The sequence below is a fragment of the Megascapheus bottae genome, chromosome 15, assembly GCF_031878675.1.
Source record: "Megascapheus bottae isolate mThoBot1 chromosome 15, mThoBot2.hap1, whole genome shotgun sequence".
NCBI lineage: Eukaryota > Metazoa > Chordata > Mammalia > Rodentia > Geomyidae > Megascapheus > Megascapheus bottae.
Genome location: NC_143523.1, coordinates 9,183,370 through 9,201,084, shown reverse-complemented (window position 1 = coordinate 9,201,084; position 17,715 = coordinate 9,183,370). Strand labels below are relative to the sequence as shown.

Genomic DNA, 17,715 nt, shown 5'->3' with positions numbered 1-17,715 from the left:
CCACCTTACAGCATTCTTCCCTACAGCACAGAAGCATAGATCTGTGGGGGAAACACACTCAAAGGGCCTAGCACATGCTCGACTCTGCCAAGGGTCAGTAACTGTCAGGCCTGCTTCTCTGATACTGAGAGCTGCCTCTAGTTTTGGCTCCTGCTGGATACTTGATTCCCGCCCCTGCCCCTGCCCACGGCCAGGCTGACGCAGATCCCTTCATGAAGGGTCAAGGGGTTGCTAGGGTACAGTTGTGGGAGGGCCCCTCCTCTGCCCTCATCCTGGAAGAAAAGTGAGGATCCTCAAGAAATGACTGCCTCCACTTAGTTCAGCAAGACATGGAAACCCCCTCTCTGGGAAGGAACAGGACCCCGTGGAACCCTTGTTCTTCCACAGTTGCAATTGCCTCCTGCTCAGCCTTTCCTGAAAGCTCAGTTTATCTGCATTAGGAAATTACAAATAGTTTACATGGGGAATGTCAGCTGTCCACATAGGAAAATATACACATCATTAAGGCCTAAGTGCTTGTGTCTGGAGATAGAGCAGACAGTCTCCTGGCCGACCTTTTGTCCACTAGCACAATCACTGCTAATGAGTGCTTAGCTCCTTGAGGGAGGTTTCCGTATGTTGAAGCGAAACATATGTTGGACATTAGCTTGTGTGTGTGTGTGCACACATGCATGTATATGCGTGCATGCTACTTGTAACAGCACTGTACAAACAGTATTTGGCAAAGTATGCAAAGTCTGCTTCACTTCCTCATCTAGCCCCAATGGACCTCCAAACAGGGCTTGCTCTTCAAGACCAAAGTTGCCTCCTGCACATGACCTAGGAAGGAGCAAGGTATCCTTAAAGGACATGACACTGCTTAGGAATAATGCTCCATACCAGATTGCCAGGGTTTGAATCTTATCTTTGCCCTCAAACAGCTGTGTGACCTTGGGCAAGTCTCTTAACTTCTGCATCTGAAAAGTGGAACTAATGATAATAAAACCCACTCTGAGAAAACCAAGCAAAACAATCCTATATAAAGCTAGAACTGGCATGTATGTAATAAGCAGGTGCTGATAATGACACTGATCCAATAAGAGTCATCACTGGGAAGTGTGATTGGGTCCTAACTGCCCTGCCTGGGGATTATCTTGAATACAGTTATATTGGAGGCAGATCCTGAAGGATAGGTGGGATTCAAACATACCACAGTAGGTGGGAAAGGCTCTTGTCTAAAGGGAACAGGCAGAGCCCCCAGAGCTAAATAACCAGAGTGACTTGGGAACAGGGCAACAGCATTGGAAGCAGAAGGTAGAGGAGGCAAGGATGGGTTTTGGGGATCAGCTCCAAGAAGGCAGTGGTCCTGAAGGCAGTGAGAACCATCTTTGCTGTGGGGTGCAGAAGAAACTTATTTGGAGGTCATGTTACCACACATAGACCAAGTAAAAGAAAAGACTCATGGCTAGGCGAGGTAGCTCACGCCTGTAATCCTAGCTACTCAAGAGGCTGAGATCTGAGGATCATGGTTCAGAGCCAGCCTAGGCACTAAAGAATATGAGACTCTTATCTCCAATTAATCCCTAAAAAAATGGAAATGGGGCTGTGGTTCAAGGGGTAGGGTGGTAGCCTTGAGCTGAAGAGCTCAGGGACAGCACCCAGGCCAAGAAAGAAAGAAAGAAAGAAAAGAAAGGAAGGAAGGAAGGAAGGAAGGAAGAAGGAAAAGACTTGTAGGAAGCCTTCTGGACTGCCCAGGAAAGAGGAGAATTCTTGAACCTGCAGTAGGCAGGTGGGGATAGAGAGAGAGATTCCAGGGCCAATCTAGCTGACATCCTTATCTCTGAGATTGGGATGAACTGTGTCCTTCCCATAGAGCTGGTCCAGAGCTGAGGCCCCCAGAACCCTGCTCTGAGACATCTGTCCCAGATCCACAGGCCAGCAGAGAGATGCTGTGTTGTGGTAGGCAGAAGGGTGAGCCTCCTAGACTTCCTCCTTATAGATCTGTCTTGTATCTCTCCTTCTTTCTCCCTTCCCTCTTCAGGGTATTACAAGGGTGACAAGGATGGTTGGCAGATACTGAAGAGGTATGGGAGGGGTTTAACTTGAGGAGCCATTTCTGGCCCTACAGGCTCACTCCAGCCCTAAATGTCTCAAAGGACACCAGCCAATACAATTGACCCCACTTCCATTCTGACCTATTGAAATAAGAGATGGCTGCAGGAACAAGAGCCTCACATCTGGGATTTCTCACCAGCACAGAACAGAGTATCCTCTGTTACCTCAGGTACAGCCATGGAGGCCACCCATGGCAGCAGCCTTTGTAATGTCCTCTGCAGAGCTGACAAGGCAGCAGCCTTAGAAACGAGGTTAGCCCTCTACTATAGCACACCTTTAGGCCATCTGTTCACACCCATGCAGCACCTTCCTCAAATTGCACCCATTTCCTTCTTAACTATTAATGTGCAGAAGTTGTACTGTCCAGTCTGAGAGCAGTGCTGGGGTGCCTGTGTCAAGTGTGCTTCCTGTGAAGGCTCTGGGCCAGTCTCCCTGTGGGGTATCTCTCTGGGCTGCAAAGGGAAGCTCATAGCACAGGGACTCAATAGTGCCACCTCCTGGTCTGTCTGCTCCACCACTGACCTTGATTGAATGAGCCAAGGCTGGTCTAGGATTGGGCTATCAGCCTGTGCTTGGATTTGGATCCCTTTCTCTATAAGGGTGGGTGCCAAAGTGTCAGACAGAGGCCATGGAGTGGAATGATATGCCTATGCTTCTTGGGTTGAGTACTGAGTAAAATACCATCCCAGAAGCTTCATCCCAGACCAGGTCTATACCACCCTTATCACCTCCCACTGTTCTCGGCCTGCCTCAGTGTCTGAGATTCCCTAGCTTATTCCTGTTCTATGGCATTGTAGTCAAGACTTGGAAAGGGTGAAGTATGCTACACCCAAGAGTGCTGGGGTGGAGGAACATTAGTTTTTCCATGAGGGGTCTTTCAGTTGGCAAGTTTTCCCCAAACCTATTACATGTTCACATCAAATCCAGTATCATACAAACATAGCTTTGGGATTGCTCAAGTTCTCCCATGAGCCAGACCTCCATCCTGACCTGTCTTTCTGTGGACTGCAGGGCTCTGAATTACCAGTCACCAACGCCATTCCTGGACATTGCAAAGTCCCTTTTCTTGTTGAGCAGGGGATGAGAGACCTGGCCTAGCTGGCATGTTGAAGATTAGGGTGACAGTAAAGGGCTCAGGAGAGCGGGCCAAAGGAGGGAGAAGCAAAGATTCAGATCAGCCATGTATTTGCCCTGTTTCGAGTGGCTTGGAGGACTTTTCTCTATATCGCAGTCCCTATGAAACATACCAGAAAGGCACGTTTTGGTTACCATGGACTTCAAGAACTGTCTGGGTCCCCAAGGCCAGTAGCATAAGCCTATGGAAGAGCAGAGTAGGTCTGACAGAGGAGGCAGCAAACCCCAGTCCTGCAGGGAAGAGTCAGGGACCAACATTGTCTTTTTTTTATGCCTGTTGGCAGATTCGGGTTTCCATTTCAGTTTCACCCTGACCAACAGCTCTTGTTAGCAAAGTTGGCACTTCCTGGAGTCTCAATTAAGGGAATCTGGTTCTAATCATTTAATCCTTCATGTCAGGCCAGAGGCTGATTTTAAAGCAATGGTCACTAAACCAATGGCATTATTACCAGTTCTCTGCCTGGGCAGCTGGGACACCCCTATACTCTGGGAAGAACAGTAAGGACAGCTAACCAGTAGAAGGTTGGCAATGGCTGAGAAGTCTGGACCAATGTCTGCTTTGCTTCTGACTCTGTCCTCCATAACACCTTTCCCAGATGCCCTGCTTATAGTGATCTTATGTGAGCCAGGGTTTGTCTGCACAGCTGCACCACCCACCTCTGCCCATCCTCACACTGGCTCCACAGGCCCAGTAGTAGAGGGGTAGGAGGGGACTGAGGGTCCAGACAACTTACTAGCTTCAGTCAGTCTCACCTGAGACTCAGCCACCCCACGCTCAAATCCCCTCACTTGCTAGTTGAGTGATCTAGGGAAATTTCCTTTATCTTTATGAAATTTAGTTTCCTCATCTGCAAGATTAGCATCATAGTAACCATCCTGTGTATTAAATAAGATCATGGGCCGGGAGTTTGGCCTAGTGGTAGAGTGTGTGCCTAGCATACACAAAGACCCGGGTTCGATTCCTCGGTGTACCATATACATAGAAAAAAGCCAGAAGTGGTGCTATGGCTCAAGTGGTAGAGCTCTAGCCTTGAGAAAGCCCAAGAACAATGCTCAGGCCCTGAGTTCAAAGCCCAGGACTGACAGAAAAAAAAAAGAATTGATCTTAAATAAGATCATTTGTGGTGGGGCCGGGAGTTTGGCCTAGTGGTTAAAGTGCTTGCCTAGCATGCATGAAGACCCGGGTTCGATTCCTCGGTACCACATACATAGATAAAAAGCCAGAAATGGTGCTGAGGCTCAAGCGGTAGAGCTCTAGCCTTGAGAAAGTCCAAGGACAGTGCTCAGGCCCTAAGCTCAAGCCCAGGACTGGCAAAAAAAAAAAAAAAAGATCATTTGTGGTGAGAAGTCCATGTGTCATGGACCAGAGGTGGTCTTCAATGTACATAAACCACTATTATCAATTATCTATCTTAATTTTCAATGTTGGATCTGTTTCTGAATTTCATTTAGCAGTGAAGAGAAGTTTAGTATTAAGGAAAAGAAAATGGAAAGCTATTGAGTTCCAGCTATCCCATTTTATACATCACCACACATCACTAAAGGCTGTGAGAACTTTTCCGTCAGGATAGTTCCTTATCTATTACCTATGTCTTGCTGGAGATGAAGTTCTTCCAGTCAAGGACCACACTGGCTTTATCCTCTCCTGCCATCCCCCAGCTGGATCTGTGCGGGGTAAGGTTACCTCTTGGGTAAGCACAAAGACAGATCCTTGGCAAAGTTGTGCCTCTGAATACAGATAGGTAGCAACTCTCATCCTTCCTCCTCAGATCCAAGACATGGTTGCTTGCATCCATCCCCACACAGCCCACGCATTCAGCACTGCTGTGTGGTCTCTGCTGACTCACACCAGGCTCAAGGTTGTATCCTGCACAGCACAGTCTATCATCTTACTAGTTAACAAATATGCTGTGAATCTAGCTTGGTGCCAGGCACAGAGCCCTCCCTTCCAGACATTCTTCTGAGGATTTGCCCACAGCCATGAATTGTCTTTAAGTCTAACTGCTTTAAGGCAACCCGGAGTCACTGATTCCCAAAAGACCAAAACTGCCACAACCCCTGCACTTTCTCTCACATCTTAGAAGTAAACACCCCCAGTCTTCAATTTTCAAATCTCAAAGGAACCTTCTGGTGCCTCTGAAGCATCTCCGCCTTGGGCTTAGGCCAGGACATCTTCTCTGCAGGAGAGCAGCTGTTGGTGGTTCTTAGCATTGGGAAGCAAGAACAGCCCAGGGCAAGGTGGACAGAAGAAGAAAGGGATGCCACCACTTAAAACAATCATGGCAAACTTATGAACCAAATGCTGTAGTCTAGTGCTTGGTATAAATGGCATAACAACCTTACCATGGCCACCTCCACCAGGCTGGAGCTTCTGAGACTCTGCTGAGGAAGGAAATTCAAGGGCACAATAAGCCCACAGAGAGGATGGGACTGGAAAAGGAATTTGGGCATTCAGAGCCATTGGGCATAGAAAATGAGCCTGATTTCATTCAGCAAGGAGCTGCCAACTGCAGCAGCCTCCCCCACCACCCCTGGCACGAAACCCCTTGCAGGCACCACCCAAAAGACTTAGGCCAGTTCTCGGTCCCATGGTAGGAGAGCGAGCAAGCTTTTCAGGTTTCAGCATCCTTTGGGGAACCCATTCCTGGCCATTTTCTCAATTTTTCCTCCAATTTATTAAGAACTCTCCCCAAAGGCCAGCTGACAAGTTAGGCCCTGGGAATAGCTGAATGGTGAGGAGATGGTTGGCGAGGCCATCCTGGGAGGGTCACCTCCCACAGATGGCTGCCCCTCCTGCGTGGAACACAGCAACTCAGGGACATTACTTCAGATGCTCTGGCCATAGCCTGCTGTGGAAGAGTAAGGTGACGGTGGTGGTGCTGATTTCAGGCTTGCTGCTGTGTGCCGGGATCTGGACCCGACATTGTACCTGAAGCTTTCCTTAGTGTTGTCCCCAAAACAGAGGCTGAGTGGTAAAGACAAAGGTCCTACAGCCTTTATAGCAGAGCTGGGATTCAAGCCAGGTCTGCCAACAAATTCCAGCCACAAATCCATCCTCCCTCCTTAGAGATCACTCGACCCCCTCACACTCATCCCTACGCTGAATGTTCCATTCCTGAACCTCAGGCCTGGCTAGGTACTCATCTTCACCTTTGACCTTGGAAGAAAGGGACCCAGGTGGCCAAGGAACCTTAGGCTAAGTGAGGGTGACCTGTGAGTCTTTGCACACCTTGTCAATTCTGAATGTGGGCACAGACCACAGACACCATTATTGTGAAGATGAAAAACCAGGCTCAGAGGGGCCACGTGACCTCCAAGAATTCACATAGCCTATTAGTGGCAAGGCAATAAATCTTCCTCTGTATTATAGCTCATGCAGAGTCTTCTAGCTTAGCAACCCTCCCATGCCACCAAACTCTGTGCACACACAACCTCAACCTGATATGGGGACAGGAGGTAGATGGCCACAGCTGTGGGCCATAGTTGTCACCTTGGGTCGGACTAGTTCTTGACCTGGCATCTGTGGGGTAACCTCAGCCTCTGGTTCCTCATTCCACAACTGACTGCTTCCATTTCTTTCTGCTTTCCAGTCCCCAGTTTTCATCACCCAAGTTGGTCAAGATCTGATCTCCCAGACAGAGGCAAAGCTCCTGCAGAGACCCTGCAAAGAACTCTTCTCCCCCTGTGCACAGTAAGTTCTCTACCTTCCTAGCCTGCCTGGCAGGCCCTGCCCTCCTCCCCAAGCTGCAGCACCGGACTGGCTGTCCCTAACCTTCTGCCTGGAAGCTTGGGCACCAGGGCAGGTTTCCAGGCTCTCACCAATTCACTGAGCTGCTTGCGTGCAGTACTCTCTCCATACAGGGTTTCACTTCCCACGATTTTAGTGACCCACAGTCAACTGGGGTCTGAAAATAGTCAATGGAAAATTCCAGAACTAACCAGTTCTTAAGTTTTAAATAGCTTCTGCTATAGCCTATTGTTAAAATTGTCCTATTCATCATTAGTTGTTGTTAGCCCCTTATGGTACCCAAGTTATAAGATGAACTAGATCATAGGTATGCACATGTAGGAAAGTGTGTGACATCTAGGGTTTGGAGCACTGTCTATATCTCCAGGGACCCTCTGTGGATATTGGAGGAACAAAACCTCTGTGGATAAGGAGGATCCTGTGCTTCTTAGGAGGGAAGAAGATACCAGGTCAGCATGTGGTGTTGAAAGCAAATAGTGAGTTATTCTCTGGGCTGTTGAGACAGAGGCATGTGCAATGCCTTAAATCTGCATGGTACCTTAGAGAGCCTCCTCAGGTCCCCAGTATTGTACCAGTAAGAGCTGGGTGGCACTGACATTTGATGGAGCCACAGGATGCTGGCTTTGGTGTCCCACCACCTTGTCTGCAGGCCCTATACCCCACTACTAGGGAGTGAGGCAGTCAGTAGGTGTGGGGTCAGCAAAGCACCAACTAAACCCCCATTCCCTTGTACACATGCACACACACTTACCTTCACTTACCTCCCTGAGATGACACAACACAGGCGCGCGCGCGCGCGCGCACACACACACACACACACACACACACACACACACACACACACACACACACACCAGCCATTTTGTATACTTTTATTCAGCACTGAGGACACTGAGTACATGCTGTGTACCAGGCACTGTGCTGAGTGCTGGAGAATATCAGGTAAACAAGGTCCTTATCCTGGCCTTCATGGAATGTATGTGACAAAACCAGTAATCAAGGGAAGAACTGGAGGACAACAGTGAGAACTGATGTTTACAAAGGACCACCCAGGGCCAAGCCCTGTGTGAGACCAGTGGATAGGCTCTGATTGGTGACGATGATCCTGAGAGAAGGGCCACATGACCCCAAATACACACATACTGGCCTGCTTTCAGGTTTAGCAAGGCACACCCTCTTACACCTCCCCATCCTGCCACAGTATTTTCTCTTTCCCATGAGTCAAGCACTAGATTGTTCAGTGTAGCCTAAAATACACAGGAGTCTCAGGTATCTCAGAACCTGGCCCGGCCAGTAGCAAATCGACAGTAAATTCTTGCTGCACACACGCAGAAAACTCCTACTGGCTTTGCTGGACCTGGACCAGATCCCTAACCTAGGCAGCCAGAGGTTGTGTCCTACTCTGCACCAACCCCACCTCTGAATCCCTTACCTGAGATAAGCCAGTCCCTCAACTCAGCCTTGGATCCTATATTGCTTCCTACCTCAGTTCACAGTCCTGTCTTCATAGACCTCGTTGACCCAAATATGTGATGATGCATCCCTTAACACTGTGAGTTTCTAATGCATTCACCAGGGCAGTGTCTGCACCGCTCTCGAGGCCCTACCCCAGGGCTAGAATGATGCCCAGTGATGGGCTGGGAGTTTGGCCTAGTGGTAGAGTGCTTGCCTAGCATGCACAAAGACCCGGGTTCGATTCCTTGGTACCACATACATAGAAAAGCCACAAGTGGTGCCGTGGCTCAAGTGGTAGAACTCTAGCCTTAAGGAAAGCTCAAGGACACTCAAGCCCTGAGTTCAGTCCCCAGGACTGGCCAAAAAAAAAAAAAAAAAGAATAATACCCAGTACATGGTAAGCAGTATGTTTTCAGGAGTGATCAGTTTCAAATAGCAACACTCAGCTCATGTTGCAAAGCTCCTTAGAGTACCTTTCCAGATTGTGACATGCTCATGTTCTGTCCCTCTGAGCTAGGTCTGTCCATGAATACCTGAAGGGAGAACCATTCCACCAATACCTGGACAGCATGTATTTTGACCGATTTCTGCAGTGGAAGTGGCTGGAAAGGTAAGCAGTATACTTCCTTTCCTGAGGGGCACACAGAGCTCATCCAAGAATTTATATGAGTTTGTTACTTTTCACAGGCCCACAGTTGCAAGAAAATAGCCATTTTTCCTCTGCTAATTAAGTTCATGGGTTGTCTAGGAATTCTGTGTTAAAGGATATACAAAGTCATATAATACATACATTTTATTCTTGCTTCTTTAACTCACTATCTTTAGGAGTTCCTTTCATGCTAGTAAATTAAAGCTATCGTATCTTTTTTTTTTTTTTTGCTAGTCCTGGACCTTGAACTCAGGGCCTTAGCACTGTCCTTGGACTTTCTCAAGGTTAGAACTCTACCACTTGAGCCTCAGCACCACTTCTGGCTTTTTTATTTTCTATGTATATGGTACCGAGGAATTGAACCCGGGTCTACGTGCATGCTAGGCAAGAACTCTACCATTAGGCCCAAAGCTAGCATATCTTTAATTGTAGCTGCCAGTGCTCTGATGACAGATATTGAGGCTTTTCTCATGTTTTTTTTTCATGTTGAAAATTAAACCCAAGGTTTATGCCTGCTGGGCATATAATCTATCTCAGAGTTGCTCAACAGTCCCTAGTTGCAATTTTTTGTGTGCAGCATCTCCTAAATAATGACTAGTTTTACACTAAGTTTTCATGTGTTTTTGCAATCACATCTATAGAAATTCTTACTAAAAGAAGTTCTGAGTCAAAGGCACCTGATTGGAAACTGCCAGGGAATATTAAATAACCCTGTAAAACAGCACCCCCAATTTCCAGTCCCAGCAGCGCCTGAGCGCATTTCTCCATCTTCTCCAACAGTGTTTTTGTGTGTCCTCACCTTGAGTGAGCAGTAGGGTTTCCTTCCTGCTGACTTTTCATCTCACTAATAATGAGTGAGATTGGCTGTCCATGCATGGCTTATTTGCTGCCCCATGCTCTTCAAAGTGCTCTCACAGCATGGCTGTCACTTAGACAGATGTGGCCTCCCTGTGAGGGAGGAGGAAGCAGAGACAGGGTACAGACAGGACTTGCCTTGTCCCTCAGCAAGCAATTGGTACAGCCTGTATGGGTGTCCCAGCCCAGGCACCCCACCATCCCCCATATCCTGGTAATCATAGCTATCAGGGTGCTCCATGCTTAGAGAATAGGGTGCCCTGGTGCTCCTGGTGCCTGTGTGCCAGCTCACTGTGGATCAGGACCCCTGAAGTTGTGCAGGAGCTTCAGGCCAAGGGCCCCAAGTACAGCCCTGTGCTGCCACTTCAGGAAGCCCCTCAGGAAAACAGCTTGCTGGCAGCTGCTGCACAGACTATTTCTTCACTCTGACAAGTAGGGGGTGATAGAGTGACCAGAGAATGCTCACTATGGGCCTCCCTGCAAGGGTAGTCTGGCTTTAGGTGGGCTGGAACAAAGGGGCCCAGACTTCCTGTGAGGAGTGGCCTGGCAGGGCTGGCTCCCCTGCCACACCTCATTGTCTTCACTGATAAACAGGGACAGTGGTGCCTGCCTCATGTGCTCATGGCCATTCATGAGCTGAGGATTACAGCATAGCCTGGCACATTCTGGAACTCTGGGCTCCCCCCAGTCTGCACCTTCTTGCCAGGGAGGTATTGAATGACTAGAACTCAGGGCTGGGATTCTGTATAGACACCAGTCTCAAACCCACCACTGGACAGAAACTTAGCAGGCCACTCATTCTACCCCTCTTAGCCTAAGTATTTTTTTCTCATCTGCAGAATGGGGACAGAAGGGCCTGAAGCCAGTGGGAGGATGACATGAATCAAGGGCTTGTAGCAGAACTGTGTTACCATAGAGACCTCCAAAGGCCCATTATGCCAAGGAGTTCAAATAATCACATCTGACACAACTATAGCTTAAAGGTGCCTTGGGATGGATGCACGGGATACGATGTGCATTCTTATCATCTCCGTTTTACTGAAGATATAAAGATTGAGATGGCCCTGAGGCCACACAGCAAAGACTTAACAAGCCTGAAGCCTGAGCTCCAGTGTCTCCCTGAAGTTCTGGCCCTAGTCCACCCAGCACTTCCAGTCTTATTCATGGCAACTGAGTTTTGTTTCACATACCTGTTCCAAATGCACAAAATGAACGTTTTTATTCTATATACCAATTGGAAAGATGTTACAAGTTCATCCTTTAGGAGGCATTAGGTTCTAGATCCAGGAAGGTAGGGTCCTGGCCTAGGAAGGCCTTAAATGACTGACAGCACCCTACTGTCCCTAGTTTTTCCTTCCCCTACTAGCCCCTGAACAAGATCACAGCCTGTTAGTGCTGTACTGTTGAAATATGAAAGGGATTTTTTTTTCCAAGGTTAACCAAGAAATTCCTGGGAAATTGCATTACTCTCATTTCCCCTAGCAGAGGGTTTCTGCGGCAGCATCAACCAACTGTTTGTTCTCTGTGTATCGTAAATTGTGAGGCCTGGGCAGCCTTCATGTGGTTTCAAGAGGGGCTGTAGGAAAGGTTCCCAGCCACGTGGTGGGACACTGGCGCATGGCAGATTTGTCAAGGCCACCTGGGCTGCTCTTGTGCATAAGGATGGAGCAGAACCCTGGGCAGTCCTGCAGAGGGGCAGTTGTGTGTGGCCCCCAGGGATCAGGCCACTTCCTACATGTAACACCAACGAGTTACAGCATGTGAACTGAAGATACAAGTGCCTGGAGGGTCCCGGCTCTTCACAGCTGTCCCTAGGCCAGCAGCTGTGGAGCTGATGATGTGATTTCTAGTGAGAGCCACACTCCTCAGGCCTTGGGCAGCAAGAAGGATCTCCAGGAGGAAACTTGTCCATGTGTCCTGGATGACCATAGGCCAACTGCCCTTCTCAAGATGATCCAGTTTGGACCAAATTTGGTTTCTTCCAACTCTGATAAGGTGATAGAGCGCTTAAAAATAATCCAAGAGCTAATTTTATTATATCACACTGACCATTCATAGCCAACCAGACCAGAGATAAAAAACAAGCTCTGTGGATTCCATGGCAATCTTAAACAACTGGTTATTTGTTGACTCCCAAAAGTCCTATCCTTGCCTCAGGACCAGAAGCTTTGTCTGATTAGACATAATAAATGGGTTTTGACTAATTAAAATGGAGAGACAAGAGATGATTGTGAGACAGTGATGATTATTTCATAAATGCTACTTTGGACATTCAGGGTCTTCTAACATTCTGGGGGAAGTGAAGGAGTCTTCTGTGGTGGGAAGGTTGAGAACTGATGGCCAAATCCTACCTAGATCAGACCTGCAGCTGGAGTTCTTTGTCCCTAGCAAGGCAGAGTCTTGTCTGGGCTATCAGAACACAGGACAAGAAGTATAGTCCTCTACCTTGGCAGGCCCTGCAGCTTTGGTCTCTACAGTAGACACCCCACCCCTCTCTCAGCACAAGGGCACAGCTTCCTGCAGTTTGGTTGAGGGGGGCAGCTGTAGAGGGGCAAACATTCTGGATTTCTCTTAAACCTGCTGCCCAGCCCTTCAGGGCAGCCCAGCCCCCATTGGCCCCAGGCTGGTGAGAATTGCATGCTCACCTTGGAGGAGGAAGTCCTGGAAGGTCTGTCTGGAATTATGTCCACAGCAGCCTTCCATGGCACTCTCCTCTGTTTCTTCTGGATCCTGAATCTTAGTTCTAATGTTGGATTCTTGCTTTTTCCCCAGGCAACCAGTGACAAAAAACACATTCCGGCAGTATCGAGTGCTTGGAAAAGGGGGCTTTGGAGAGGTGAGTGGACTTCTAGAGTCTCTACTGAAAGTTCTGGGCTCTGCTCCCTTCTGTCCCTCCTAAGTGTCTTCCAAGCCTGGTGCCCAAGGGCACCCCCAGTTCTGTGCATGCTCCCCAGTGGCAGCAAAGGAGTGTGAGGAGTAAGACGTGAGATACCGTGGCATGTATGAGGCAGGATGGAGTGTATCTTCCCTCCAGGGAAGAGATGGGTTGTCTAGGTTGTGGTGGAGGAAGAAGTATGGGCATGAAGGGCTGAATAACTCAGGGGTCTAGGTGATGCTGTTAGTATGCTGGGCTACATGGAAATAGAGAACTCATTGAACACTGACCATTCATGAGGTTAACCGACCTTGTTGCTCCATTTTAGAGATAGGAAAATAGAGGATCAAAAGGGGTAGGTGACTCAGCCAAGATAACACAGCCAGTAAGGGCAGAAAAGGAACTATAGCCAAAATACCCTGATCCCATTCCCCTGAATTATAAAGTTAGGATTCTTGAAGTTCTCACTTTACTGTCACCCCCAAAACAAACCTAACTGCCAGAAGAAAATTCACTTGCCACAAGAGGGAAATAGCCTCTGCCAGTCATCTAGCTTTGTATGCGTGGTTGATTCTGTACCTTGGGGGCCAGAAGGAAGGACAGCAAAGTGGCACTGTAGCTAGCCCACAAGGGCCCAGGGCAGCAGTGGGTATGTGGCAGTCATTGTGGATCTGGTAGCATCCATAGGCCAAGCCCATGCAGGTCTGACCAGATCTGACTAGGTCTTACCAGGCCAGATATGGCTCTGGCCATATCAGTTCCATCCCCAGAGACCTGACATCCTGGGGACCTTGATGGGGCTTGGGCCAGACACCAACACTACCCTTGACCTTGTATCTTTCTTACACATCAGGTCTGTGCCTGCCAGGTGAGGGCCACAGGTAAAATGTATGCCTGCAAGCGCTTGGAGAAGAAGAGGATCAAGAAGCGGAAAGGGGAGTCCATGGCACTCAATGAGAAGCAGATTCTCGAGAAGGTCAACAGTCAGTTTGTGGTGAGTTTCTGCTGCCTGATGACAGACTTGGGCTTCTGGTGACTGGTCCTTCCCTTCCTTACAAGGAGTGGTCCTGAAATGTGGCAGTTCCCTGAGGAAATGCAGTGCGAGCAAGGAGCAAGTGTTCGAAAGGTAGCCAGACCTCCCTCAGTGAAATGGCAGCTCTAAGGCCTCTGTACCTTGAGTGGACTTCATCCTGACTCTGGAGTTGATTTCCACCTGGCCCTTTTCCATGTGTGAGCCTCAGACCTCTGCTCTCCAGAACCACCTTGTAAATTCCTCAGTGAACAAAGCTAGTTCACCTTAGCAGCCAAGAAGCTCTGGTTTCCATAGACCCACTAGGCCACTTTCATACTGTTAGAGACGGTCACGGTGGGACCCATCCAGTCCAATCAGATCAGAACACCTCTTCCATCTAATATTTGCTACAACCAGAGCCTTCAGTGAGAATGTTGGGGGTCTGCACAGGCAGGGAATTGGTACTTCCTGGGCTAGACTGACATTCTATGCTTCCACCCATATCCATTGTCATAAGCAGTGACCTCAAGGACCAAGCTACTACAAGGAAGACAGGGAAGTGTGGAGGGGATTTGTTCATCTCTTAGGGTCTCTCATGTGTTACTATAAAAACTGTGCATGTACCAGGTAAAATGCAAGCAGTATAGAAAAGTAGGCAATAAAAAATAACGCCTTCTTCTTTGAATAGTCATCCAGACATTTTTATTCATGCACAGAAATCCAGTGGGATTTTCTGTACATATTATGCTACAGGATTTTTTTCCCTAAAATTATAGAACTTTTCTCTGTCCAAACTTACAGCTGTACCCATTTGTGTGTGTGTGTGTGTCAGTTCTGGTGCTTGAACTCAGGACCCGGACATTGTCCCTGAGCTGCTTCTTTTGTGCAAGGCTAGTGCTCTACCACTTGAGCCTCAGCTCTACTTCTAGCTTAAAATTTTTCTAAGTCTTTCACTTACTGGTTTTTGTTTTTGTTTTGGCAGTACTGGGGATTTAATTCAGACCCCTGTGCTTGCCAAGCAGGTACTCTTACCACTTGAGCCACACCTCAATCCTTGTACTCTATTTTTTTAACCAGTCCTGGGGTTTACTAGGCCTGGCAACTGTCCCAGAGATTTTTTTTTTTTTTTGCACAAGGCTAGTGCTCTACTACTTGAGCCACAGTGCCACTTCTGGCTTTTTCTGTTTATATGGTACTGAGGAATCGAACCCAGGGCTTCATGCATGCCAGGCAAGTACTCTACCATTAAGCCACATTCCCAGCCTTTGTACCCTATTTTTGAAAGCTGTATATCATTGCTCTGAAGAGGTGAGCCATTATTTGTATAGCCAGCCCCTGTGGATGGGAATTGTGTCTCATTTATAAGCTATACAAGCTTTGTTGCGATGTCCACTTTGGTCATTTCCTGGTATGTTCCTGTGAATGCACTGTGAGGATATATTTGTAGTGGAGGGACTGTTGATGCAAAGGGTATGTGCATATTTCATGTGACTGCTATCCATCAAGCTTGTCCCAGTTAAACTCCTGTCAACTGTATGAGAGAAAAAACTGCTTTGATCACTTCCTGGAGGATGGTTTTATGAAATGATGCTCAAAGGAGATGGATGTTGGGGGTTTCTGGGTCTCATCCCCAGACTGTCCCAGCTGCCATCCTTATCCAGGAGATGGGCAGTGGTGCCACTCAGGACGAAGTAGATAATACTGACACCATTTGGTTTTAGCCAATGCCTCTTTACAGCTTAGAGAGCCCTAAGCTGGGCGGGGAAGGGCTGCTGGGTCCTACTCAGGGAGAAGTATCATATGTTGCCAAACCTGAGCTGCCACATCTTCACATGACATTGGATTTGATGTATGGAACTTTTTTCACCCTGCCCATCCACTGCCCCTGGGAGATGTTCTTGCAGTAACATGTCAGTCATCTCACTGTGGTGCTGCTTTTATGCGCCCAGGTCAATTTGGCCTATGCCTATGAGACCAAGGACGCCCTGTGCCTCGTCCTGACCATCATGAATGGGGGTGACCTGAAGTTCCACATCTACAACATGGGTAACCCTGGCTTTGAGGAGGAGCGAGCCTTATTTTACGCTGCCGAGATCCTCTGTGGCTTAGAAGACTTGCACCGAGAGAACACTGTGTACCGGTAAATAGCACTCTTGGAGTCTGCAGGGGAGGGAGGGTTAGCCTGCCCTGCATGCATCCCTATAGACAGAACCCAGGCCAAGCAGCACAAGATGAGGGGCAGGTGTCAGACAGATCCCTCCCACCTCAGAACCTTGTAAATGAGGTAGGCCTCCTCTCCACAGCCCATGTTCTCAACCTCCAGAGCTTAGGGAAACCAGGAGTATGAAATGGCCTTCCCAACTGACTCCTCTTCCAAGCTGAAGAGGGCAGGATGTAGCTACCCATCCCTACGCCTGAGTGGAGCCTGCTGGCTGCCACCTAAAACCAGCCCCTTGGAGGACCCCCTGTTCTGCCTGTTCCAGCCTTCACCCCTCTCTGATTCTTCTCATGGTGAGAAGTGAATTTCAAGGGTCCTTCCAGACTCCCACAAAGGATCGTGAAAACCTCTGTGCCCTCCTCCCCTGCATTTTAGGCAGCTGTCCAAATATTCTATCACCTGATTAAGCAACAGCAAATAGGGATATTCTGGAGCTGAACAGTTATGTCACACTTGTCAATGACTGTAATCTAACTGCGGTACCAAATTGATTCCCATCATCTTCCATGTGAAGAAGGTCTTGAAAGGTGAGGATGATGTCAGGAAATCCACACTCCTGACACTGCCAGCACGTGGTATCTCCCACCTCCCCAGCCCCACCGACTCCAGGAGCATACATGAGCTCTGGACTGAGCTTCTCTTGGGAGCCCAAGAGGGTTTTAGAACTAGAAGTGAAGCTCTTGATGAGTCCTCCCTTCAAACTGCCCCCACCTTGCTTTCTTATTTTCATTCAAGTGAAAACAGAACATTTTCCCCTAAAAGAAGAATCCACTTGATTGCCTTTTGCTTACAAAAAAAGAAAGAGACCCCTAGGGTCCCACCCAAATCCCTTGTCTAGAGAGCTGGGAACCCTCTGCCCCACCCAGACTACCTGCCTTGGCCTCTTACAAGTTTGATCCAAGCCTGGGGCCTCCTTGTGAGCTGTCCTTCCAATCCATGGCTGCTGGGTGGTTAGTATTGGGCTCATGGCTGTTGCCCTTATTTGGAATTGTTTCCACATCAAAAGAAGGCCATGCAAATAACAACAGCACAAAAGTGGTCTGTAATAAATGAGTATACACAAATACCAGTCATCACTCTGAGAGACTGCACAGGACGCGTACATGAACCACTCCCCATGAGGACAGCTGCCATCCGTTAAGTAAATGTGTTGGGAACTGGAGCCACCATCCAGATGTTGTATTGTTTGCCTCTTGGCAAAGACACACACACATACATTCTGGACTGGTCTTGTACCCACAGAGAAGACCCTCCTAGCCTTCCTATGAAGGCAGAGACTCCCCTTATTATGAATGAAGTCCTGTCTATGAAGAGGAGAGACAGGACAGGATGATGTGGTCTCACTTGCCTGCTGAGTAGCAGGACAGAGGATGTGCCAGCCTCCTGGCATCCCTGTCAGTAGGCCCATTCTCTCCCTGCAGTTCCAATTCCTGATTATACAGCTAGTGCCCTGCCCTCAGTGACATCTCTTCCTTCCTTCCTTCCTTCCTTCCTTCCTTCCTTCCTTCCTTCCTTCCTTCCTTCCTTCCTTCCCCTAACCTGCTCTGCCTTCAGACCTAGGGTCTGTCACCACACCAGCCAAGCCCTCATTCAGCCCAGGGAATGCCCTGTTCCAGCTTCCAAAGTCCCACTCCAGGGCCTGGAGAATGTCTGTGTCAAACAGTAGCATTCATTA

General features: G+C 48.4%; 1 protein-coding gene across 2 annotated transcripts in view; it reads left to right on the top strand.

The window, feature by feature from the left end:
- The window catches only part of Grk5 (G protein-coupled receptor kinase 5), a 190,166-nt gene that overhangs the window by 155,795 nt on the left and 16,656 nt on the right, over positions 1-17,715 (top strand). For both annotated transcript variants that reach the window (XM_090345760.1, XM_090345761.1), the window contains exons 5-9: positions 6,819-6,919; positions 8,949-9,041; positions 12,708-12,771; positions 13,664-13,804; positions 15,772-15,962. In XM_090345760.1, coding sequence (XP_090201886.1) covers positions 6,819-6,919; positions 8,949-9,041; positions 12,708-12,771; positions 13,664-13,804; positions 15,772-15,962 — 590 coding nt within the window. The remainder of the gene's footprint in view (positions 1-6,818; positions 6,920-8,948; positions 9,042-12,707; positions 12,772-13,663; positions 13,805-15,771; positions 15,963-17,715) is intronic.